Genomic DNA, 24,259 nt, shown 5'->3' with positions numbered 1-24,259 from the left:
GCTGGTCCTGGCGTGGTGGGAGAAGCTGGTCCTGCTCTCACTGTCCTCCAGCTTCCTCTTCTTGGAGGAGCCCGAGGTGGAGAGGTGGCTCCTGGAGGAGCCTTTGTGGGAGGAAGGGCTGGGGGACAACCTCAACCTGTGCAGGAGGAGGAGGAGGAGGAGGGATGGAGTCAGTGAAGGAGGAAGAGTTGGGGGACAACCTCAGCCTGTGCAGGAGGAGGAGGAAGAGGAGGAGGAGGAATGGAGTTAGTAAAGGTCTCTGTGCAGGAAAGGAGAAGGAGGAGGGATGGGGTCAGTGAAGGTCTCTGTGCAGGAGAGGAGGAGGAGGAGAAGGAGGAAGGAGGATGGAGTCAGTGCAGGAGGAAGGGTTGAGGGACAACCTCAACCTGTGCAGGAGGAGGAAGAGGAGGGATGGAGTCAGTGAAGGAGGAAGAGTTGGGGGACAACCTCAGCCTGTGCAGGAGGAGGAGGAAGAGGAGGAGGAGGAATGGAGTTAGTGAAGGTCTCTGTGGAGGAGAAGGAGAAGGAGAAGGAGGAAGAGGGAGAAGGAGGAAGAGGGAGAAGGAGGAAGAGGGAGAAGGAGGAAGAGGGAGAAGGAGGAAGAGGGAGAAGGAGGAAGAGGGAGAAGGAGGAAGAGGGAGAAGGAGGAAGAGGGAGAAGGAGGAGGAGGGAGAAGGAGGAGGGAGAAGGAGGAGGAGGGAGAAGGAGGAGGAGGGAGAAGGAGGAAGAGGGAGAAGGAGGAAGAGGGAGAAGGAGGAGGAGGGAGAAGGAGGAAGAGGGAGAAGGAGGAGGAGGGAGAAGGAGGAGGAGGGAGAACGAGGAGGAGGGAGAAGGAGGAGGAGGGAGAAGAAGGAGGAGAAGGAGGAGGAGGGAGAAGGAGGAAGAGGGAGAAGGAGGAAGAGGGAGAAGGAGGAAGAGGGAGAAGGAGGAAGAGGGAGAAGGAGGAAGAGGGAGAAGGAGGAAGAGGGAGAAGGAGGAAGAGGGAGAAGGAGGAAGAGGGAGAGGAAGAAGGGAGTCAGTGAAAGAGGAAGGATTGAGGAACAACCTCAGCCTGTGCAGGAGGAGGAGGAAGAGGAGGAGGAGGAGGGATAGAGTTAGTAAAGGTCTCTGTAAAGGAGAGGAGGAGGAGGAAGGATGGAGTCAGTGAAGCAGGAAGAGTTGAGGGACAACCTCAGCCTGTGCAGGAGGAGGAGGAGGAGGGATGGAGACAGTGAAGGTCTCCATGCAGGAGAGGAGGAGGAGGAGCAGGGATGGGGGCAGTGAAGGTCTCCATGCAGGAGAGGAGGAGGAGGAGGAGGGATGGGGGCAGAGAAGGTCTCCAGGGCAGGCTGGGGCAGGGCCCAGGCTCACCTCTCCTCCTCGCCCTCCAGCAGCTTGCGGTAGGCGTTGATCTCCATGTCCAGAGCCAGTTTGATGTCCAGCAGCTCCTGGTACTCATCCAGCTGCTGCTGCATCCTGGCCCTCATCTCGGCCATCTCCCTCTCCTTCTCGGACAGCAGGTGCCGGTTGGTCTCCCTCTCCCTGGCCAGCAGAGCCTCCAGGTCGTGCAGCTTGGCCTCCTTGGCCGCCAGCTGCGGAGGGCACAGGAGGTCAGGGGGCACCTGGGGGCACCCCCTGGCAAGGGCAAGGCATCCAGAAGACCCCCACTTGGGTGCCCAGGGATGGGGTTGGGAGGACACCCAGAGGAGCCCCTTGGGTGCCCAGGGATGGGGTTGGGAGGACACCCAGAAGACCTCTCCTTGGTTGCCCTCCCACCCCTGGAGACATTCAAGGTCAACCTTGGTGGGACCCAGAGCAACCTGCTCTAGCTGGGAGGTGTCCCTGCTGCCTGCAGGGGGGTTGGACAAAGGTGACCTTGGAGGGTTGCCCTTCCTGGGTGGGGGTGGTGCTGCCTCACCTGCTTCTGCAGCTGGCTGACCTCTGAGGAGAGGTTGTCCACACGGATGCGAGTCTGCTGCAGCTCCTCATGGGCAGCTCCAACCATGTTGCTGTTCCTCTCAGCTGACTGCTTGGCGTTCTCCAGCTGGAGGAGAAGCAGTGGAGAAGCTGCTCAAGCATTGGAGAAGCTCCTCAAGCACTGCTCAAGCACTGGCAGAAGCTCCTCAAGCACTGGGAGAAGCTCCTCAAGCACTGGGAGAAGCTGCTCAAGCACTGGGAGAAGCTGCTCAAGCACTGGAGATGCTCCTCAAGCACTGGAGAAGCTGCTCAAGCACTGGAGAAGCTGCTCAAGCACTGGGAGATGCTCCTCAAGCACTGCTCAAGCACTGGGAGAAGCTCCTCAAGCACTGGGAGAAGCTGCTCAAGCACTGGGAGAAGCTGCTCAAGCACTGCTCAGGCACTGGAAGAAGCTCCTCAAGCACTGCTCAAGCACTGGCAGAAGCTCCTCAAGCACTGCTCAAGCACTGGAGATGCTCCTCAAGCACTGGAGAAGCTGCTCAAGCACTGGCAGAAACTGCTCAAGCACTGGGAGAGGCTTCCCAGGGAGGTGGTGGTGGAGTCCCCATCCCTGGAGGCATCTCTAAGCTTCATGGCCACGGTGCTGAGGACCAGGGCTCAGCACTGGGGGCTCAGGAGCAGCAGTGGGACCACCTAGGCTGAACTTGCTCTCAAAGACCTCTTCCCACTTCAACTTCCCCAACCCCTCCGGGGAGGAGCCGGCTGGAGGAGGGGGGAGAGGGGCGGAGAGCAGCTCCGGATGCGGGGCAGGGCTGGGCAGGGGCCGGCAGGGGCCAGCGGGGGGTGGGCGCCGCTCACCTTGGCCGCGTAGGTCTTCTCCAGCTCGTCCTTGTAGAGCCTGATCTGAGCTTCGTGCTGGCTCCGCAGCTCCTGCAGGGCCTCGGAGAGTTTGCTCTCGAACTCTCGCTGCCGGCCGTTGTCGATCTCCACCAGGCGAGTTTCGTGGCGCCGCTTGGTCTCCCGCAGCTCCTGCGGGGAAGCAGCAGCAGCGCGCAGGAGGTCAGCGGCTGCGGGGGACCCCTGGAGGTGAGGGGCTTGGAAGGGACCCCTGGAGGTCAGCGGCTGCGAGGGACCCCTGGAGGTCAGCGGCTGCGGGGGACCCCTGGAGGTCAGCGGCTGCGGGGGACCCCTGGAGGTGAGGGGCTTGGAAGGGACCCCTGGAGGTGAGGGGCTTGGAAGGGACCCCTGGGGGTCAGGGGCTTGGGAGGGACCCCTGGGGGTCAGCGGCTGCGAGGGACCCCTGGAGGTGAGGGGCTTGGAAGGGACCCCTGGAGGTCAGCGGCTGCGAGGGACCCCTGGGGGTGAGGGGCTTGGAAGGGACCCCTGGAGGTCAGCAGCTGCGAGGGACCCCTGGAGGTCAGCGGCTGCGGGGGGCCCCTGGAGGTGAGGGGCTTGGAAGGGACCCCTGGAGGTCAGCGGCTGCAAGGGACCCCTGAAGGTCAGGGCCTGCGAGGGACCCCTGGAGGTCAGGGGCTTGGAAGGGACCCCTGGGGGTCAGGGGCTTGGAAGGGACCCCTGGAATGTGACCCCCTGGAGTGTGGGTGAGATGGGTTGGGCATGGGGGGCATGGCATCCCCTGAGGGTGCCGGGGGGGTGCAGGGGCACGGAGGGCATGGTGAGATGGGTTGGGGTGTAGGGGGCATGATGAGATGGGTTGGGCAGGGGGGCCATGGCACATCCTGAGGGCACTGGGGGGGGTGCAGGGGCAGTGGGGGGCCGTGCCCAGCTGGTGCCCACCTCGCTGTAGATGTTCTTCTGGAACTCCAGCTCCTCCTTGAGCGTCTGCAGCCGGTTCTCGGCGTCCACGCGCCGCAGCATCTCGTCCTGCAGCTGCTTCTTGGCCTCCCCCAGGGCACTCTCCAGCTGCCAGCCGCGGGGGCAAAGGGGTCAGAAGCAGGGCAGGAGGTGCCAGCTGGGACCCACCACCCAGAGAGAACCCCGGGGAGGGGTGGGGGTGGTGGTGGGGAGGGGGCTGGCAGGGCTCACCTTGGCCACCTGTGCCCTCAGGTCCCGGACTTCGGTCTCCAGGTTCCTCTTCTCGCTGAGGGCGGTGGAGAGCGCGGCCTCCTTGGAGTTCAGCAGGGCCTCCACGTCCTTCAGGCGAGCCTGGGCGGACAGCAGGTCCCCTTCCTTCTTGGCATTGCTGCAAGGCACCGGGGGGGCACGGCTCAGCGGCGCTGGGCAGCCGGCTCGGGGCCAGGGCTGGCACCCAGCGGTGGGCTGGGGTCAGGGCTGGCACCCAGCGGTGAGCTGGGGTCAGGGGTGCCACCCAGCGGTGAGCTGGGGTCAGGGGTGGCACTGAGTGATGAGCTGGGGTCAGGGCTGGCACTGAGTGATGAGCTGGGGTCAGGGCTGGCACCCAGCGGTGAGCTGGGGTCAGGGCTGGCACCCAGCGGTGAGCTGGGGTCAGGGCTGGCACTGAGTGATGAGCTGGGGTCAGGGGTGGCACCCAGCGATGGGCTGGGGTCAGGGCTGGCACTGAGTGATGAGCTGGGGTCAGGGCTGGCACCCAGCGATGGGCTGGGGTCAGGGTGGCACTGAGTGATGAGCTGGGGTCAGGGGTGGCACCCAGCGATGGGCTGGGGTCAGGGCTGGCACTGAGTGATGAGCTGGGGTCAGGGCTGGCACCCAGCGATGGGCTGGGGTCAGGGCTGGCACCCAGCGGTGAGCTGGGGTCAGGGCTGGCACTGAGTGATATGCTGGGGTCAGGGGTAGCACTAAGCAATGAATTGGCACCAGGAGTGGCACTGAGCGATGAGTTGGGGCCAGGGGTAGCACCGAGTGATGAATTGGCACCAAGGGTGGCACCAAGCAATGAGCTGGGGCCAGGGGTAGCACTAGGCAATGAATTAGCACCAGGGTTGGCACCAGGCAATGAGTGGGCACCAGGGGTGGCACTAGGCAATGAGTTGGCACCAGAGGTGGCACTGAGCAATAAGCTTGGGCCAGGGGTGGCACTAGGCAATGAGGGGGCACCAGGGGTGGCACCAAGCAATGAGCAAGAGCCAGGAGCTGGCCCCAGGCAGGGCTGAACCTCCCCCACGACCTCTCCCCACTGCTGTCACTCGGTGGGTGCCAAGCAGCAGTGCCAGCTCCCTGCAGCACCCCTGCTGGTCTCCAGTGCCCTCAGAGCCCCCATGCCAGCCCCAACCTCCCTGTGCCCCCCTCCCCCCCCTCGACTGCCCCCCTCTGGCAGCTGGCCAAGGCTGCTCCTCCCAGCACAGCCCTGAGGCCACCAGGGGCCAGCCTGACCCCACCGGAGCCACCCCAATGCCACCCGAGGCTCCTCCAAAAGGCAGAGCTCTGCTGCTCCTCCTTGTGGGCACCCAGTGCCAGGCTTGCTTGGCTCCTGGTGGACATTGTCACCTCCCCTCCCCCAAAAGTGGCTGCTGGACTTCCCGGGGAGGGGGGAGGGGGCCCGGTGCCAGCTGCGGCGGCACTGGAGCGTGGGTGAGCGCCTGGCACACGCCGGCGTGGGGGGCACATGCCTGGGTGCCTGCCCATGCCGTGAGCCCGAGGGGAGGGCACGGCAGGGAGGGGCTGGGGCGAGGGAGGGTGCTGAGCCTGCCCTGGAGGCAGGATCCGGCCATGGGCAGTGGGGGGATGGCAGCGGCAGGAGGCTGAGGAGAGGGCTCCAAACCCCCTGGCCAGGGGGGGCAGAGGAGCAGGGAGCAGGACCCCAGCGTGGGCTGGGAGCAGGACCCCGGGAGGGGAAGGGAGCAGCACCCCCCGGGAGGGGCAAGGGGGCAGCACCCCCCCGGGAGGGGCAAGGGGGCAGCGCCCCGGGACGGGCAGGGGGCAGCGCCCCCCGGGAGGGGCAAGGGGGCAGCACCCCCCGGGAGGGGCAAGGGGGCAGCACCCCCCGGGAGGGGCAAGGGGGCAGCACCCCCCGGGAGGGGCAAGGGGGCAGCGCCCCCCGGGAGGGGCAAGGGGGCAGCGCCCCGGGACGTTTACTGGAAAAGCAGGGCTCAGGACCCTCGAACAAACTGGGGCTCAGGACCCTGGGCCCCCGGAGAAGAAAGGAGCTGACCTCTAGGGCGAGCAGGGACGTGGAGCCAGGGCTGTGGAGCCAGGGCTGCAGGACGAGCAGGGACCGAGGTTCCCAGCCTTGCCCCCCCGTGGGAAGCTCTTCCCTTGGCCATTTCCCTCCTTTGCCTGCATTTCTCTCTACCTCCTGACCCGTCCTGGTCAGCACGGAGGAGCTGCCCTGGGACCTCCCCACCCCCGAGTCCCTGCCGCCTTCCAGTCCCCCTCCTCGGCAGGGCTCTCCGGAGCCACCACTCCGGGTCCTTCCCATCCACCCCAGGCCGGGTCCATCCCACTCCCGGCTCCTTCCCATCCACCCCAGGCCGGGTCCATCCCACTCCGGCTCCTTCCCATCCACCCCTGGCCGGGTCCATCCCACTCCGGGTCCTTCCCATGCACCCCAGGCTGGGTCCATCCCGCTCCGGGTCCTTCCCATCCACCCCAGGCCGGGTCCATCCCACTCCGGGTCCTTCCCATCCACCCCAGGCTGGGTCCATCCCACTCCGGGTCCTTCCCGTCCCCGCCACTCCCTCTCGTGGCAGTGACTCACGGCACAAACACGCCGGCCGGCCGGCAGCAGATCCGGGACCTGCTCAGCTCACTGCAAGCAACTCTTGGAGCTGAGTTTCCCTCCCTCGGCAGCTGCTTCCCCCCCTCCCCCCCAGCAGCCTCCAAGCCCCACCCTGTGCCACCCCCCCCCCCCCCCCCAGTGCCCCTTGTGATGCCCGCCCCAGGCCGGCCAGGGCTTGGCTCTCCCTTCACTTCCCTCTTTTCCCTCTCCCCTGCAGCTTCCAGCTGGTGCTGGGCTAAAAATATAACCTCCCCTGGCAGCTGCTTGGCTCCCACTGCCCTCAGCCAGGGGATGAGTGCAGACCTTCCTCCTCCTCCCTGCAGGATCCTCCTGCTGGAGCCTCGAACATCCCAAACCCTTCTCCTCCTCCCTGCAGGATCCTCCTGGCAGAGCCTCCAAGATCCCAAACCCTTCTCCTCCTCCCTGCAGGATCCTCCTGCTAGAGCCTAGAAGATCCCAAACCCTTTTCCTCCTCCCTGCAGGATCCTCCTGCTGGAGCCTCGAACATCCCAAACCCTTCTCCTCCCCCCTGCAGGATCCTCCTGGCAGAGCCTCCAAGATCCCAAACCCTTCTCCTCCTCCCTGCAGGATCCTCCTGGCAGAGCCTCCAAGATCCCAAACCCTTCTCCTCCTCCCTGCAGGATCCTCCTGGCAGAGCCTCCAAGATCCCAAACCCTCCTCCTCCTCCCTGCAGGATCCTCCTGCTAGAGCCTAGAAGATCCCAAACCCTTCTCCAGCCCAAAGGGAAGCTGAGATCCACCCTCCAGGGCCAGGTTCAGCACCCAGCAGGATTTGCCCCTCCACCCTTCCCTCCATCCCTGGCTGTAAACCTCTCGGTGAAGGCAGGAGGAGAAGGAGCCAGGGAGGTACCGAAGCCTGGAGAACCACCAAAGGCCTCGGGAGGAAAGATGGATGGGGGCTGGGGGGGAGGGGAGGGGAGAGGGAAAGTGGCCTCCAGATGGTTTATTTTTAGCTTTTCTAAGCAGGAAGGAGGAGAGAGAGGGGAAAAAAAGGGAAAGGAAAGGAAAAACTGCAGCAGAGCTGCCAGAAAAATCCAAACCTTGGTGGAAAGTTGGAGCTGCTGTGGCCAGAGAGCCAGCAGGGAGCCTCTGGTGGCTTCAGCAAGGGCCAGGGCTGGTCCCCAGGGGCACTGAGAGCTTCCCCTCCCCAAGGCTCTGCCATCCCATCCCATCCCATCCCATCCCATCCCATCCCATCCCATCCCATCCCAGGATCCCAGCAGATCCAAGGCCTTCCCCTTGGGAAAAGCCAAGGCAGAGCCTCTGGGGGGGGTGGGGGTGGGTGGGTGAGGGGTGCTGGGCACCTGCCCTGCCAGGCTGCTGGGAAGCTGCCAACCTCCCCCAAGAGGCCAAAGCTCGCTGGGATGCAGCTTAGGGAGCAGCCTGGGGCTGCAGGAGGCTGCTCCTGGGGCTGCCAGGGACCATCCCCCCCGCCCGAGGGACCATCCCCCCCGCCCGAGGGCTCAACCAATCCTCCATCCTAGGGACCACTTCCTCGTCCAAGGACCACTCCTCTCATCCTAGAACCACTTTCCCCACCCCAGGGACCACTCCTCTCATCCCAGAACCAACTTCTCCTCCCCAGGGACCACTCCTCTCATCCCAGGGACCATTCCCCCCAATCCCAAGGACCACTCCTCCCATTCTAGAGCCAACTTCCCCACCCCAGGAACCACTCCTCTCATCCCAGAACCAACTTCCCCACCCCAGGAACCACTCCCCTCATCCCAGGGACCACTCCTCTCATCCTAGAGCCAACTTCTCCTACCCAGGGATCACTCCTCTCATCCCAGGGACCACTCCCCTCATCCCAGGGACCACTTTCCCCTCCCCAGGAACCACTCCCCTCATCCCAGGGACCACTTTCCCCTCCCCAGGGACCACTCCCCTCATCCCAGGGACCACTTTCCCCTCCCCAGGAACCACTCCCCTCATCCCAGGGACCACTTTCCCCATCCCAGGGACCACTCCCCTCATCCCAGGGACCACTTTCCCCACCCCAGGAACCACTCCCCTCATCCCAGGGACCACTCCCCTCATCCCAGGGACCACTCCTCTCATCCTAGAACCACTTTCCCCATCCCAGGGACCACTCCTCTCATCCCAGGGACCACTTTTCCCTCCCCAGGGACCACTCCCCTCATCCCAGGGACCACTCCTCTCATCCTAGAGCCAACTTCTCCTACCCAGGGACCACTCCTCTCATCCTAGGGACCACTCCCCTCATCCCAGGGACCACTTTCCCCTCCCCAGGGACCACTCCTCTCATCCTAGAGCCAACTTCCCCATCCCAGGGACCACTCCTCTCATCCTAGAGCCAACTTCTCCTCCCCAGGGACCACTCCCCTCATCCCAGGGACCACTCCTCTCATCCTAGAACCACTTTCCCCATCCCAGGGACCACTCCTCTCATCCTAGAGCCAACTTCTCCTACCCAGGGACCACTCCCCTCATCCCAGGGACCACTCCCCTCATCCTAGAACCACTTTCCCCATCCCAGGGACCACTCCCCTCATCCCAGGGACCACTTTCCCCATCCCAGGGACCACTCCTCTCATCCCAGAACCAACTTCCCCTTCCCAAGAGCCACCCCCCCCACCCCAGGGAGGCCTTCCCCCCATCGCAGGCTGCGTGAGGAGAGGCAGTGCAGGGAGGGGAGCTGCCTGCTGGGGCGCTGGGAACGTGGCAGAGCCGCTTCTCCCAGCCCCTGACTCACCGGCGGCGGTGCCAGGCCCCGGCCCCGGCGGTCGCCTAGCAGGGAAGCTGTAAACAGCCAGGGCTGAGCTGGGGGGGGGGGGGGGGAGCAGAACATCTGCCCAGGGCTGCTTCCTGCCCTGCAGCCCCATGGGGCTCTGGCCCTTGGAAAGAGCCCTCTGAGATCATCCACCCCGTGCCAGGGCCCCCCCCCCCCCCGAGCGCCCCACGGCCACCCCCTGAACCCCCTCCGGGGATGGAGGCTCCAGCACCACCTCCTCCTCCTCTTCCTCCCCCCTGGGCAGCCTGGGCCACTCTAGCAGGGCAGAAGTTGCTCCTCAAGGCCAAGCTGAACCTCCCCTGGCACAGCCTGAGGTCATCTCCCCTGCTCCTGGCCCTGGGGCACCAGAGCCCAGCCCCCAGCCTGGCTCCAGCCTCCTCCCAGGGAGCTGCAGAGAGCCAGGAGGGTCTCCCCCCAGCCTCCTGCTCTCCAGCCTCCCCACCTCCAGCCCCTTCCCCAGCCCTCCCCACCCCCCTCAACGTCCTTCTGGCACCGAGGAGCCCAACCCTGCCCCCAGGCTGCCAGCCCAGGGTAGGGGGAGGCACCATCCCTGCCCTGCTCCTGCTGCCCACCCTGGGGCTGCTCCCTGCCAGGCTGCTGCTGCCCTTCCCGGGGCTGGGCCCTGGCTGGCTGCCTGGAAACTGCTCCCAGCCTCTGCCAAAAGCCTCTTCCTGGAGCCAGAGCAGCTCCTGGCACGCTCCTGGCACGCACAGCCCTGGAGGGGGGTGGTGCTGAGGGCTTTGCTCAGCTCCACGTGGAGCAGGGGACAGCCTGGTGGCATCCCCCAGGAGCTGTCCTCCCCTCCTGGAGCTGGGATCTGGCATCCTTAGGATGCTTCCCTTGCATCCCAGGGCTGAACCTCCCTCCTCTGGACCCCCCCAAGGCTTTCTGGGGTCCTTTCCTCCCTCCTCTGCACCCCCCAAAGCTTTCTGGGCTCCTTTCCTCCCTCCTCTGGACCCCCCCAAAGCTTTCTGGGGTCCTTTCCTCCCTCCTCTGCACCCCCCCCCAAAGCTTTCTGGGGTCCTCTCCTCCGTCCTTTGGACCCCCCCAAAGCTTTCTGGGGTCCTTTCCTCCCTCCTCTGCACCCCCCCCCAAAGCTTTCTGGGGTCCTCTCCTCCGTCCTTTGGACCCCCCCAAAGCTTTCTGGGGTCCTCTCCTCCTTCCTCTGGACCCCCCCCCCAAAGCTTTCTGGGGTCCTTTCCTCCTTCCTCTGGACCCCCCAAGCTCCCTGGGGTCCTTTCCTCCCTCCTCTGCACCCCCTCCAAGCTTTCTGGGCTCCTTTCCTCCTTCCTCTGGACCCCCCCAAAGCAACTGCTGGCTGTGGTGGCTCTTCCTCAGCCCTGAAAGACCAGAAAGGAGGTTTCAGGCCCCCCCCAAAAGAGGCTGTTGAGAAGCCTGAGGCTGCCCAGGCTGGGCTGGGGAGTCCTAATGTCCCTCACTCCCCATCCTGGGGCTGTGACTCATCCCAGCCTCTGCCAGGGGCTGGAAATGGAAATCCCAGCTCAGCAGTGACGTTGGGGCCTGGGCTGAGCACCAGCAAAGAGGAGGAGGAGGAGGAGGGAGGCTTTGAAGTGGGGATGGTTGTTGCCAGGGAGGGGTTCAGAGCTGGGAGGGGTGGGGAGAGGGAGGTGTAATTGGGCAGGAGTTTGCTGCTTCTCCTTTAGGGAGCTCAGAGGGCAAAGCAGGGACCTTGAGGTCCCACTTGGGAGCGTTGCTGTGCCCAGCTCGGGAGCCCTCCAGCACGGCACAGGGCTGCTGGAGCAGGGCCAGAGGAAGCCACAGCAGGGCTGGAAGCCCTCTGCTGGGAGGCTCCAGGCTGGGGGAGAGGAGAGAGGAGAGAGGAGAGAGGAGAGAGGAGAGAGGAGAGAGGAGAGAGGAGAGAGGAGAGAGGATAGAGGAGAGAGGAGAGAGGAGAGAGGAGAGAGGAGAGAGGAGAGAGGAGAGAGGAGAGAGGAGAGAGGAGAGAGGAGAGAGGAGAGAGGAGAGAGGAGAGAGGAGAGAGGTGAGAGGAGAGAGGTGAGAGGAGAGAGGAGAGAGGTGAGAGGAGAGAGGAGAGAGGAGAGAGGAGCGAGGAGAGAGGAGAGAGGAGAGAGGAGAGAGGAGAGAGGAGAGAGGAGAGAGGAGAGAGGAGAGAGGAGAGAGGAGAGAGGAGAGAGGAGAGAGGAGAGAGGAGAGAGGAGAGAGGAGAGAGGAGAGAGGAGAGAGGAGAGAGGAGAGAGGAGAGAGGAGAGGCTCCAGGTGCCCCAAGCTGCTTCTGGCCTCCTCCCCCAGGCCCTTTGATGCCCTTCAGTCCAAATGAAAGCCGGGGGGGGGGGGGGAAATCCTTCAGCAGGTACCCCCAGGATGTGTTGGAAGAGACCTTGAAGGTCATGGAGCCCAACCATGAGCCCAGCAGTGCCAGGACACCACTAAACCCTCATCAAGGGGCAAAGAAGTCAGATGGAGGGGGGGGGGGAACCCCCCCAAAGCCTGGAATGGTGCTGGGGGAGGAGATTTTGGAGCCCCAGCTCCAAGATGCCAGCACAGCACCTCCCACCCTGCTCCTTCTCCTCCCTCTGGGGCCAAGGTTTCAGCAGCAGAGGCACAGGCAGGGACTTGCTCTGCCAGCCCAGGACCTGGGGGCTTGGGGAGAGCCTCAGGCTGCCCCTGGGCAGAGCAGGGGGATGTGGAAAGCCCAAGGCTCTGCTGCCCCACGGTGCCAAGGAGCCCTCAGTGGCCAAACCCTGGCACCCCAGAGCCCTGGGCTGGGTGGGAAGGGAACCCTCAGAGCTCAGCCCTGCAGCCCCAACCCAGCCTGGGCTGAGGGGGGAGCAGGGGGAGGGGGCTGGAGGTCTGCCTGCAGTTGTCCTCGGTGGGGTTGGTGGCAGGGAGGGAAGAGGAGCTGGGGAGGGACAGAGCCTGGTTCAGGGAGAGGTGGAATTCCAGCCCAGGAGGGGTGGGAAGAGACCTTCAGAGCTCCTCCCTGCAGCCCCCCAGGGGCAGCCCCAAGCTGAGCTGGGCTGGGGGCAGCCCTGGAGGCAGCTCCCAACCCCCCCTGGGCAGCCTGGGCCAGGCTCTGCCCAGCCTCAGCAGCACCAATTGCTCCTCCTCTGCCCTCTCCCCTCTGGCACTTCCAAACCATCTCCCCTGCTCCTGCCACCCCCAGGCCCTGCTCCCAGCTCTGTCCCCAGCACAGTCCTGCCCTGCTGCCTGGGCTGGGTGACCTCAGAAGCCTTTCCCAACCCTTCCAGCTCTGGGGCTCGATGGAGATGCCACTGGCACCGTGCAGAGCTGGTGCCCACCTTGCCTCCCCCCTCTGCACCCAGCCAGGGGCTGAGGCCACCTCCCAGGGCCAAGCTCCACAGCCCACCCCCAGCTCATGGCAGAACCTGCTGGGGGCACTGCACTGATGATGCCCAGCTGGGATGGGCAGGATGGGAGCCAAGGGTGGGGAGCAGGCCTGGAGGTCTCCTTCCCTCCTCTCCAGCTGCAGCCTCTCAGGGCAGGTTTGCATGGCTCAGGGCAGGCAAAGCTCCTGGGCAGCAGGATTTGTTTAAGGAACAAAGGCTGGGACTGTGGCCCCCAGCTGCCACTCCTCAGGCTGGGCACAGCAGGGCTGCAGATAAGGGCAGGAGCTGTTTACCCTGCCACAAGGTTGGTTGGTGGGAGGTGGGGGGTGCTGGGGAGGCCACTGCAGGGGGTGCTGGGGGCACCTGGGCAGGCTGCAGGGGAGGGCAGAGGAACCCCCAGGAGAGCAAGCAGGGCATGGGGAGGGTCCTGCCCCCGGGGAGGGACAACCTCCTGCAGCAGGACCCTCCCCAGCAGCTCCACAGAGATGGAGCTGGCAGTGCCTGGGGAGGGGTAAGAAGGTGCCCAGGAGGCAGCAAGGTGCCCCCCAGGGGCAAGGAGCCCCCAGAGGGGCTGCTGGGGGCAGGCAGTGTGGGCAGAGCCCTGGGGCAGAGGGAGATGAAGCAGGGCAAGGGGAGGGTCCTGGCTCCTGGGAAGGTCAACCTCCTGCAGCAGGACAGAGCAGGGGGGAGAGCTGCTGGGGAGGGCAAGAAAGGTGCCCAGGAGGCAGCAAGGAGGCCCTCAAGGGGCCGCTGGGGGCAGGCAGTGTGGGCAGCAGGGCAAGGGAGGCTCTGCTGCCCCTCTGCTCTCTGCCCTCCTGAGGGCACCTCTGGAGGGCTGGGGCCAGGGCTGGGCTCCCCCTCCCCACTTGCAGAGGGCCTGGGGGGCTGCTGGGGGAGGGTCCAGGGGGTGGCTGGGAAGGTGCTGAGAGGACCTGGAGCAAAGGCTGAGAGCTGCCTGGGGCTGAGAGCCTGGAGGAGAGCAGCCCCAGAGGGGAGCCCCCAGCAGCAGCTTGGCCCTTTGGGGGGGCTCAGAGCTGAGGCTTCCCTGGGCAAAGGCTGTCCCTGAAGTGGGGTTCAAGGAAACCCCAACCAAAGGGCACAGCCAAGCCTGGCCTGCAGCTCTCCTGGGCAGGGGGCACTGAGCTGGGTGGTGCCAGGGGGATGTGGGAAGCCAGGAGCCAGAGCAAGTGGCTGGAGGTGGCTCCTGGCCAAGAGGGTTGAGAGACCTCCACTCTCAGCTGCCCTCCCCCCCTCCAGAGCTGCTCCTGAGCCACTCTCAGCCCCGATGCAGGAATGCAAAGGCCTCAGGAGTGGCCTCAGTTTGCTGCTCAGGCTGCTGCCAGCAGCCCTGGGCAGGGCACGGTGCCAGCAGCTGTGCTGAGGCAGCCCCAGAGCCAAGCAGAGCCAAGGGTGGGCAGGGAGGAACTCTGTCCCCATCCCTCTCACACCTCCCAGCATGGGGAGGGGGTGGGAAGGGAACCCCTGGAGAGCAGCTCCTGCACCCCCCCCCTGCCCCCAGCAGGGCTCCCCCCCAGGGGGCACAGTGCCCAGGGAGGGGTTGGAAGCTCTCCACAACCTCTCTGGGCTCAGCCTGCTCCAGGCCTCCAGCAGCCTCTCCCCAAGGAACTTTCCCCCTCCTGGGCTCTACTCTGTGCCCCTTGGCCCTGGGCACCCCTGGGCAGCTGCCAGCCCCAGCCCCTTGCCCCCCCCCCAGCCTTCAGCTCCCCTCTGGGGCTGCTCTCCTCCAGGCTCTCAGCCCCAGGCAGCTCTCAGCCTTTGCTCCAGGTCCCCTCAGCACCTTCCCAGCCTCCCCTGGACCCTCCCCCAGCAGCCCCCCAGGCCCTCTGCAAGTGGGGAGGGGGAGCCCAGCCCTGGCCCCAGCCCTCCAGAGCTGCCCTCAGGAAGGCAGAGAGCAGAGTCTGGCCTCAGCCTCTTGCTCCCTCCCCAGCCTCTGGATGTTGATAAGGCACTGATAAGGCCCTGCTGGGGCAGCACAGAAGCATCACAGCTGGGAGGACCACCCTGGCCACAGGCAGCATCACCTTCACCACCACCTTCACCACCACCTTCACCACCACCTTGGGAAGGAAATTGGTTTGCAATCAGCCCTGGGAGAAGCTGACTCAGCACAGCTGCCCTCAGCCCACTCTGGGTTTGTGGCCTCTCTGTGGGCACCTCAGCAACCACCTCCTCCCCTCCCCCTTCCCCCGCCCCCCCCCCACCCGGGGGCTCTCTCCTTCATACCCACAGCCCTTCCCCCAGAGGCTGTGCCAGGGCTCCCCCCTCTGATGCCCTCCCCATGCCCCCTGGCTGCCCTGAGAGAGGGGTGGGAGGGATGCTCCATCCTTGGGACCCCTCCAGGTCAGGTTGGTTTGGATCAGAGAATCCTGAAGGTTGTTAGAGGGGGGGGCAAAAAAAGCTCTCAGTGAGACCCTTGAGTCCAACCTCCTGCCCAGCACCTCCATGCCCTCCCCAGTGCCAACCCTGAGCACTTCCAAGCACGGTGACTCCACCACCCCCACCCTAGAGCAGCCTCCCCAGGGGTGTCCCTGCAGGACCAGAGGAGCTTTAGGGGGTCTACCACAGCCCCCCCCTGCCTGCAGGACCAGAGGAGCTTTAGGGGGTCCACCACAACCCCCCCAGAGGCTGTGCCAGGGCTCCCCCCTCTGATGCCCTCCCCATGCCCCCTGGCTGCCCTGAGAGAGGGGTGGGAGGGATGCTCCATCCCTGGGACCCCTCCAGGTCAGGTTGGTTTGGATCAGAGAATCCTAAAGGTTGGAGGGGTGCAGGGGGGGGGAGGAAAAGCTCTCAGTGAGACCCTCGAGTCCAACCTCCATGCCCACCACCCCCATGCCCCCTCCAGTGCCAACCCTGAGCACTTCCAAGCACGGTGACTCCACCACCCCCACCCTAGAGCAGCCTCCCCAGGGGTGTCCCTCCAGGACCAGAGGAGCTTTAGGGGGTCCACCACAGCCCCCCCAGGCTGGGGCTGCGTGGACTGAGGCTTCCCCAGCATGGCCCAGAGCCAGGGCAGGGCTGCAGCTGCCAGGGGGCTGGGGGGGAGCTGCTGCCAGCCCCTCGCAGTTGTTCAGCTTCACACTGAGGCCATTCAAGCCTGGGCAGGGAGGGGCTGGGGGGGCAGACAGGTGGGCACCCAGCCCTGGCACCCCCTCAGTGAGGCAGACTTCCTCCTGGCCTCAGCTTCAGCTGCCTGGGAGCGTGGCAAAGCCAGAGGCAAAGGGAGGAGGATGGGGCATGGGGACCCTTGCTGCTGGCAGGGCAGCAGGAGGCGATGCCAGCCAGGCTGGTGCCCACCCCCCTGCCCCCAGGGACTCCTCCAGCCCAGGCCTCACCCTGGCCAGGAGAGCTCCAGGGGCCTCTGCCTGCCACAGCCTCAGGAGGCTTGGAAGAGACCTTTGAGACCAGCAACAACCAACCCAACCCCCCCAGGAACCCAGGCCCCAGCTGCCATGCCCACACCTCCAGCCCCTGGCTGGGCAGCGTGGCCCAGTGCCACCTCCAGGGGTGGCAGCTCCCCTGGGCACCCTGTCCCAATGCCTGTCCCAGTGCCACCTCCAGGGGTGGCAGCTCCCCTGGGCACCCTGTCCCAATGCCTGTCCCAGTGCCACCTCCAGGGGTGGCAGCTCCCCTGGGCACCCTGTCCCAATGCCTGTCCCAGTGCCACCTCCAGGGGTGGGAACTCCCTGGGCACCCTCTCCTAGTGCCACCTCCAGTGATAGGAACTTCCCTGGGCACCCTGTCCCAATGCCTGTCCCAGTGCCACCTCCAGGGGTGGGAGCTCCTGTGGGCACCCTGTGCCAGTGCCTGTCCCAGTGCCACCTCCAGGGGTGGGAGCTCCCCTGGGCACCCTGTCCCAGTGCCACCTCCAGGGGTGGCAGCTCCCTGGGCACCCTGTCCCAGTGCCTGTCCCAGTGCCACCTCCAGGGGTGGGAGCTCCCCTGGGCACCCTCTCCCAGTGCCACCTCCAGTGATAGGAACTTCCCTGGGCACCCTGTCCCAATGCCTGTCCCAGTGCCACCTCCAGGGGTGGGAGCTCCCCTGGGCACCCTGTCCCAGTGCCACCTCCAGGGGTGGCAGCTCCCTGGGCACCCTGTGCCAGTGCCTGTCCCAGTGCCACCTCCAGGGGTGGGAACTCCCTGGGCACCCTCTCCCAGTGCCACCTCCAGTGATAGGAACTTCCCTGGGCACCCTGTCCCAGTGCCTGTCCCAGTGCCACCTCCAGGGGTGGGGACTCCCCTGGGCACCCTGTCCCAGTGCCTGGCATCTATTCCCAGGGCAGGAACCTGCTGCCCCTTAAAGGCACAGAGTAAGGAGCCAGCAGCAGCTCCCTGTGCCCCACCCTGGCCATGCCACTCTCTCCCCATGCCAGGAAGGGCTCCCACGCTCCTGCTGGGGCCCGGGGGCGGGGGGGGAAGCCTCGACGGGCTCCAGACAGCTGAAGTGAGTGGCAAACACTCGTGGCAGCGCAGCCTGGCACCACCTGGCACCGGGGCACCTTCCCGGGGCCACTTCCCTTCCCAATTCGCTTCTCAGTGTCTCAGCTGCGAGGTTCTGCTCCTGATTTTCACCGGGGGCGCGGGGGGGGAGGATCCTATAGGACCCCAGGGCGGGGTGGGGGACGGGGGGGACGGGGTCCCCGGGAGCCGCCGGGCCGGGGCAGGGGGCGGGGGACACCCGGGGGCCGCCGGGCCGGGGGTGGGTAGGGGACACCCGGGGGCCGCCGGGCCGGGGGTGGGTAGGGGACACCCGGGGGCCGCCGGGCCGGGGGTGGGTAGGGGACACCCGGGGGCCGCCGGGCCGGATCGGGGTGGGGTGGGGGGGAACACCCGGGAGCCGCCGGGCCGGACCCGGGCGGGGGGGGGTGGGGGACACCCGGGAGCCGCCGGGCCGGACCGGGGAGGGGTACGGAGGGGGACACCCGGGAGCCGCCGGACCGGGCCGGGGGGAACCTCAGCGACCGCAGAGGCACAAAACGAAAGCGCTGAAGGCTTTCCCCCCCCCCCCCCCCCCCGCCCCTCTCCACCCAACTCTCTCCGGGGGGGGGGGGGGGGGGGGGGGGGGCTGGAAAAAAAAGCTTCCCTGGGCTGTTTGCACGGCCAAAAAATGCCCAACCCCCCCCCGCCAGAAATAAGCGGGGGAGGGCACAAAGTATTCAGCCTCGACGCAAGGGAGCCGCGGAGCCCCTTGGCACCTCCCGAGCTGGGCACCGGCAGTCGGTCCCTGCGCCGGGCGGCACGTTCGAGAGGGTCCCCAAGGGGTAACGGAGAGGGGGTGGGGGGTGGGGAGGGGTGTGTGTGTGGTGGTGGTGGGGGGTCCACGTCGCCTGCTCTCCCCCCCGCCCCCTGCTCCCCGTACAAGCTGCTCTTTGTTGGCTCCAAAGGGCAAATCCAAACCGTTCCCTGCCTGGCAGCGTTTTTCCATGAGCCGGGGGGGTGGGGAATGGGGGTGGGGGTGAGGGGGGGGGGGGGGGGAAGGAAGCAGCTCAGCAGCCTCAGCTGCACCCCCACGCAAAAATGTTCCCAGCGCAGGGGCAGAGAGGCAGCGCCCAGCCCCGGGGCCAGGAACAGTTGGGGTTGGAGGTTTGGGGCCTTTTTTTTTCCCCTCCCTCCTTCCCCCTTTCTTTTTCTGGTTGTTTTCCTTTATTTTCCCTTCCCTCCCTTTTCTTTCTTCCTTCTTCCCCTTTCTTTTCCCCCTTGATTCCCTTCCTTGCTTCCCCCCCCCCTTTCCTTTCTTTATTCCCCCCCTTTTTTCTTCCTTTCCTTCCTTTTCCCCCTTTCTTTTTCCTCTGTCTTCCTTTCCTTCCCTTTATTTCTTTTCCCCCTTTACTTCCTTCCTTTCCCCCTCTTCCTTTCCTTCCCTTCCTTCCATTTCTTTTCCCCCTTTCCTTCCCCCCCTTCCTTTCCCTCCCTTCCCTTCTTTCCCTTTCCTTCCATTTCTTCTCCCCCTTTCCTTCCCTCCTTTCCCCCCCTTCCTTCCCTTCCTTCCATTTCTTTTCCCCCTTTCCTTCCCTCCTTTCCCCCCTTCCTACCCTTCCCTTCCTTCCATTTCTTTCCCTCCCTTCCTTCCCTTCCCCCCTTTTTCTTTCTTTCCTTCCCTCCTTTCTTTCCTTTTCCCCCTTTCCTTCCCTTTATTTCTTTCCCCCCTTTACTTCCTTCTTTTTCCCCCTTTATTTCTTTCCCCCTTTACTTCCTCCCTTTCCCCCCTCTTCCTTCCCTTCCCCCCCTTTTTCTTTCTTTCCTTCCCTCCTTTCCTTCAGTTTCTTTCTTTCCCCCCCTTTTTTCCTTCCTTCCTTCCTTCCTTCCTTCCTTTCTTCCCTCCTTCCTTCCCTCCCTTTCTTTCCCAGTCCCTGGACCTTCCTCTTCTGCTCCTTCCCCCGAAACGAAAACAGCTTGGAGCGAAAAACCAAATCCAATTCACCTGGCGACGGGCAAAGGGCGCTGGGGTTCACCCCAACTCTCCCTGCAGCCTGCCCTGCCCTTGGCTGAGGTTTTCCTCCCCACAACGACCTTCAGAAGAGGGAGGGAGGAGGCGGGGGGAGGAATTTTTTGCCTCATTAGGGCCTGGGATGAGATGTGGGGAGGAGCAGGCACAGCCCAGGCGCTGGCCAGGCACCGAGGTGTAATCAGGTTAAGGGCTGCAATTCAGGAAGCCATCGCTCCTCAGGCGAGCTGCTAACGAGGGCCTCCTTCCTCTTTTCAGGGGAAGGAGCTGGCCACAGCACGGCCACAGCGCGGCCACAGCGCGGCCACCCCCGGCCCGTGGGAACGGCGAACGGAGAACCCCCTGCCCGAGCTCATCCCCTGGGGATGGAGGCCACAACCACACAGCCCTGTGCCCCCCGCCCGGACTGGGGCCGGCGCTGCCAAACGCCTCTGGGTCTGGGCTGAGGTGGCTCCTAAGGCAGGGGCTGGGCTGAGCTGCCTCCTGAGTGGAGCAAGGCGAGGGCTGGGGCTCCAGTTTGCACCCCAGAGCCTGCCCACGGGGAGGGGGTGATGGGCAGGACCAGGCTGCAGGGCATCTCCCTGCAGCTGCAGCCTGGTGCTGGGCTGTGCCCTTCAAAGCCACCTGGCTGCCCTCCCCCTGGGGAATGCAGCTCAGGGACACCCGGGACAGTGGCAATTAAAGCTGGTCCTGGCTCTCCCCACACCCTGGGAGGGGATGATGCCAGGCAGTGCCAGCACCCCTGAGTCACCAAGCGCCCTCGCCGCGCCCTCTGCCTCGCCTCACGCGTGGCCCTGGCACCGCCAGTGGGCTGGGGAAGCCCAGGCCTTGGGGACACGAGTGGCACAGGCCCTGGCAGAGATGCCCAGAGCGGGGGAGTCCACTGTCCCTGGGGCACCAGCAGTGCCCAGGCTGCACAGGGACGAGGTGCAAGGAGCTGGGGCTGGGCGCTTTGGGAAACCCCTTCCCGGCCAGCGAGCAGGCAGGGGGAAGGGTGCAGCCTGCAGGGAGGAGCAGGCAGGCAGGAGGCAGTGGGGTGGCAGGAGGCACAGGGCGGGCACCTCTCGACCCACCTGTGCCCCAGGCTGGCCCAGACCCTCCTCCACCCGCGCAGCTCTTGCCCCACTGCATCGGCAGCTGGTGAGACCGGTCTGCTGCCTGCACCCCACCCCCCGATGGGGCACCTAGCTCCTCACCCTCCCAGCGAGGCCAACAGAGCTTGGGCACCGTGCCCACAGCCAGAAATGCCCTCCCCAGACACCCCCAACCCCCCCAGCCTGCCTCCCGCCCTTCCTCCTGCGCCGGCGAGACAACCCCCGCGGGGCGGCAGCAGCGATGCTGTGGGCACTGATAAGAGGGTCCCTGAGCTGCCTGCCCCATGGCAGATACCCAGGCACATCCCCGGGCCCCCGAGGGGCACAGAGAGCTGCCACCCACGGTGTCACAGCACCCAAGGCAGCCCAGAGTGTCCCAGAGGCTCAGGATGGGCAGAGTAGAGCTGGCGCCTCCCTGCCAAGGTCCTCACCGAGTGCCCCACCCTGAGAGTGCCACCCAGGTCCTTCCTCACCCCCTGGACATCTCTGCCCCATCCACAGGGTTTGGGCTCCATCGGCTGCCCCATTGGGAAGGCTCAGGGTACCCCTGGGCTCCGTTGAGAGCCCTGGGGGCAGCACTCAACAGCCGGCAGCCAATTTCTGCTCCCCCCGGAGCAAAGCTGCCGCACGCAGGAGGTGCCCAGCGCCACCAGATGAGCTGCAGCCCCTTGGCGGGGGGGGGTTTGGGGGTTGGAAAGCGGCCTCAATCCCCCTGCCCAAGGCAAAAGAGGGAGGAATGAAGAGCATTGGTGGAGCCACTCTCTTCCCCCCGCCCCCCCCCCCCCCCCCCCCCCCCAGCCCAAACCATGACTCAGAGACAACTCAGCTCCTCCAAAACTCCTTCAGAAACTCCCCTGAAAGCCATCTCCGACCCAAGAGCTGCGCTGGGGGAACCCCCCCTGGAGTCAAAACTCTCTTTCAGGGGGATCTGCCAGCGGCAGGGAATACATAGAACAAACCCAGCAGCTCCAGAAGAGAGCAAAAAACCTTAACCCCACTTTTTTTCCCCCCCTGCCGCCGCTGCGGGCCGGGCATTTTTTTCCAGCCCTCGAAAGATCGCGGCCAAGATAGCTCCGGGTTTGCATAAGGCAGCAAAAAAGCCTTGGGACGGCCCCAGCCCTCGCTCTCCCCAGCTCCTAGCTGCTCGGGGTCTGCTGGGAAGGGGCTGGGGAGCTCCCCCAAATCCTCTTCGAAGGGGTTTTTTTTCCTCCCTCGGCCCCGCTGCCTTATCTAGGATCGGAGCCGTACGGGAAACAGAAAGAGAGCTAAATATAAACCAGCGCCCGGCGCTCAGAGACAGCTGGGAGGGAGGCTGCAAGGCTGAGCCCCTGCCCTGGAGGTAGAATATTTATGGCAGCTTCTGAAGCAGTTAATTTTAGCCTCATTTTGGTCCAGGCTCCCAACGAGGCGGTGCAGGAGAGGCAAAAAGAAGGTGAAAACGGGCGGAAGAGGAATCCCTCCTGCCCGGCCCCCGCCCCGAAGGCAAAGCTGAGGATGGAAAGGGAACTGCTGGTGCCTTCCGCGGAGCGGGGCTAAAGGACCTGAGCGTGACAGGGACACCATCCCAGCGCCACATGGCTTGGCTGAGCCCCGGGGCAAGCCCTGCAGCCAGTCCCAGCCGTGTGGCACCGGCCCAGGGAGAAGCACGCTGGGCATCTGCCCGCCGCAGCCCCCCAAGGAGGGGAAGGGGCAGAGGCTCCCAAGCTGCCAGCGGGGTGGGAAATTTCTCCCGCGGGGATGGCAAAGACCAAAACCCCACGGGAAGGGGCCGGGTGGGGAACTGAGCCTCAAAACGGACCCGGAGCACATCATCCACAGCCAGGCGATGGGGAGGGTGGGGAGAGGGAGAGAGACAAGGGGTGGAGGAGTCGTCCCAGCCTTGCTTGACCCGAAGCAGGGGAAACCCCTGCATGGACCACCACCACCACCACCCCCCCCTCCAGGGAGCAGTTCGGCACAGGGAGGGTTAAAGGCGAACAAAAACCCGAGCAGGTCGTTCAAGGGGGTGCCAGAGGCAGAGGAGGAAAACCGGGGCGAGCAGCAAGGTCTGCGGGCAGGACGGAGCCAGCTGGCTGGCACCGCTTCCCGCTCCGCGCCTGCCGGAATAGCTCCGGGATGACGAAGGCAGAGGAGCCGCCAGCGCCCCGCAGACCCTGCCCGGGGAGCGTCCCCTCAAGCCCCAACCCTCCCCAGCTTTGCCAGCTCCCCAACGCCCCTCCAAGCACAGCCCGAGCCGAAAAACGCCCCACGGAAGCCGGGCAGCCACAGGGATACTTTTTTTTGCCCCCCTCCCTCTCTCTCTCAGTCCCTGCCCTGCACTCTCCTGCGCCTGTCACGGGTTTCCCTCTTTTCCCTGCCTCCTCCGGGTCTCCTTTTCCTCCTCGCCGGCTCCCTGCCAAGCGTGACGACAGTGACAGTCCCCCCCGACGACAGTGACAGTCCCCCCGACGACAGTGACAGTCCCCCCGACGAGTCCATTCCCCTCCCCACCCCCCCACCCCCCCCCCCCCGCCAGACGCACACCCTCCCGAGGGACACTCACCGAGCTTTGAGCTCCTTGTGCTCCTCCCGGACTTTGCTGAGCTCCAGCTGCAGCCGAGCCCTCTCCTTGGCCACCGAATCCAAGGTCTTGCGGGCATCGGCCAGCTCCGACTCGTAGGCAGCCTTGATGCCGGACACCTCCCGGCTCACCACCTCCTCCGACTCGGTGATGCGGAGCCGCAGCCCTGCGTTCTCCAGCTCCAGCGACCGAACCTTGTCGATGTAGACGGCCAAGCGGTCGTTCAGCTCCTGCAGGTCCTCCTTCTCCTGCAGGCGAGTGATGCGGGTCGGGGACAAGGGGGTCCCCGAAGCCCCGCTGCGGGTGCTCCTCTTCTGCGAAGGCGTCGCCATCGGGGCCGGCGTCGGAGACGAAGGACACGGCACAGGTCACGGCTCGCTGGCCCCCACGCCACGCCACCCACCCAGCTGTCTCGGCTCTCCCCGGGGCGCCTGAGGGAGTTGCTTATATCCCCAGCCGGGCTCCGCACGGGGAGGAGGAGCTGCGAGGAGGAGGAGGAAGAGGAGGAGGAGTTTAGGCCGAGCCTGGGTGGGGACAGCAGACTTGCATCAGTCTCAGGCTTTTCCTTGGGAAAAGGCTGGAAAAGCATCCCTGGGGGGAAAACAAATAGGGGGGGACCTGGTGGGCAGGTCCTGGGGGGAGAGGGGGAGCATCGCAATCTATGAGATTGCAGCCGGTTGGAAGGGGGTGCCCTCCCCACCCCCCAAAAGGTCATCTTGTCCTGCAGAGGCAGCAGGGACAGCTCTGACCAGAGCAGGCTGCCCGAGAGCCACATCCAGGCTGAGCCTGGAAGTCTCCAGGGATGGGACCCCCACCACATCCCCTGGCAGACTACTCACCTCCCCCCTTTTTCACTGACAGCCGAGGCTGCCCAGCTCAGGGGCGCCCCAAGGTGCAAAGTGAACCCTGAGAGGGGCTGCAGCAGCCACAGGGCACAGCCAGGCACCCCCCAGGGCATCGTTGCTTCAGGGGACAGGGCAGGTGGCACCTCCAGGGGTGCTGGGGGGGAGGGGGGACCCCTGGCACACCCCAAGGGCAGGATCCTGCAGGGTCCCCAGCGCTGGGCTGCAGGCACCCAAAGCTCCAGGTGACTCCAGACCACTGTTGCTTGGATACCTCGGGGGACATCACAGCCCTGGGGCTCCAGGGGACTCCCCCCCACTCCCCAGTTCCCCCCAGTCCCCATTGCCCAGCTCCTCCCAGCCCCAGCCGTGCCCACTGTTGTCCTCCTGCCGGTGTCCCAGCCCAGCCCTGCCCAGTTCCCTGCACCAGCCCAGTCCAGTTCCTCCCCCCAGCCCCCCCTGTGCCAGCTGCTTCCCATTCTCCCAGCACCCAGCCATTCCCAGTTCCACCAGCACCCAGCCAGTCCCTCCAGTTGCCTGCAGGAAGTGATTCCCTGTCCTCCCAGCTGGGAGCTGGGTGTCCTGCCCGTCCCCCCCTCCAAGCCCTGCTGGCACTCAGCCCTTTGGCACTGCCAGCTCTGCCA

General features: G+C 65.5%; 1 protein-coding gene across 1 annotated transcript; it reads right to left on the bottom strand.

The window, feature by feature from the left end:
* Window positions 1-6: 6 nt before the first annotated feature.
* Window positions 7-23,181, bottom strand: LMNA (lamin A/C; the record flags this gene model as incomplete). Its single annotated transcript, XM_054179493.1, has 7 exons — window positions 22,756-23,181; window positions 3,943-4,099; window positions 3,694-3,819; window positions 2,755-2,925; window positions 1,898-2,023; window positions 1,351-1,571; window positions 7-136 (listed from the first exon to the last, which is right to left on the bottom strand). Coding segments are annotated over exons 1-7 (1,281 nt in total), but the record flags the coding sequence as incomplete, so codon positions are not given.
* Window positions 23,182-24,259: the final 1,078 nt, after the last annotated feature.

The sequence above is a fragment of the Dryobates pubescens genome, unplaced genomic scaffold (assembly GCF_014839835.1).
Source record: "Dryobates pubescens isolate bDryPub1 unplaced genomic scaffold, bDryPub1.pri scaffold_66_arrow_ctg1, whole genome shotgun sequence".
Classification (NCBI taxonomy): Eukaryota; Metazoa; Chordata; class Aves; order Piciformes; family Picidae; genus Dryobates; species Dryobates pubescens.
The sequence above is the reverse complement of the archived record's forward strand: the minus strand, read 5'-3'. Positions and strand labels throughout refer to the sequence as shown.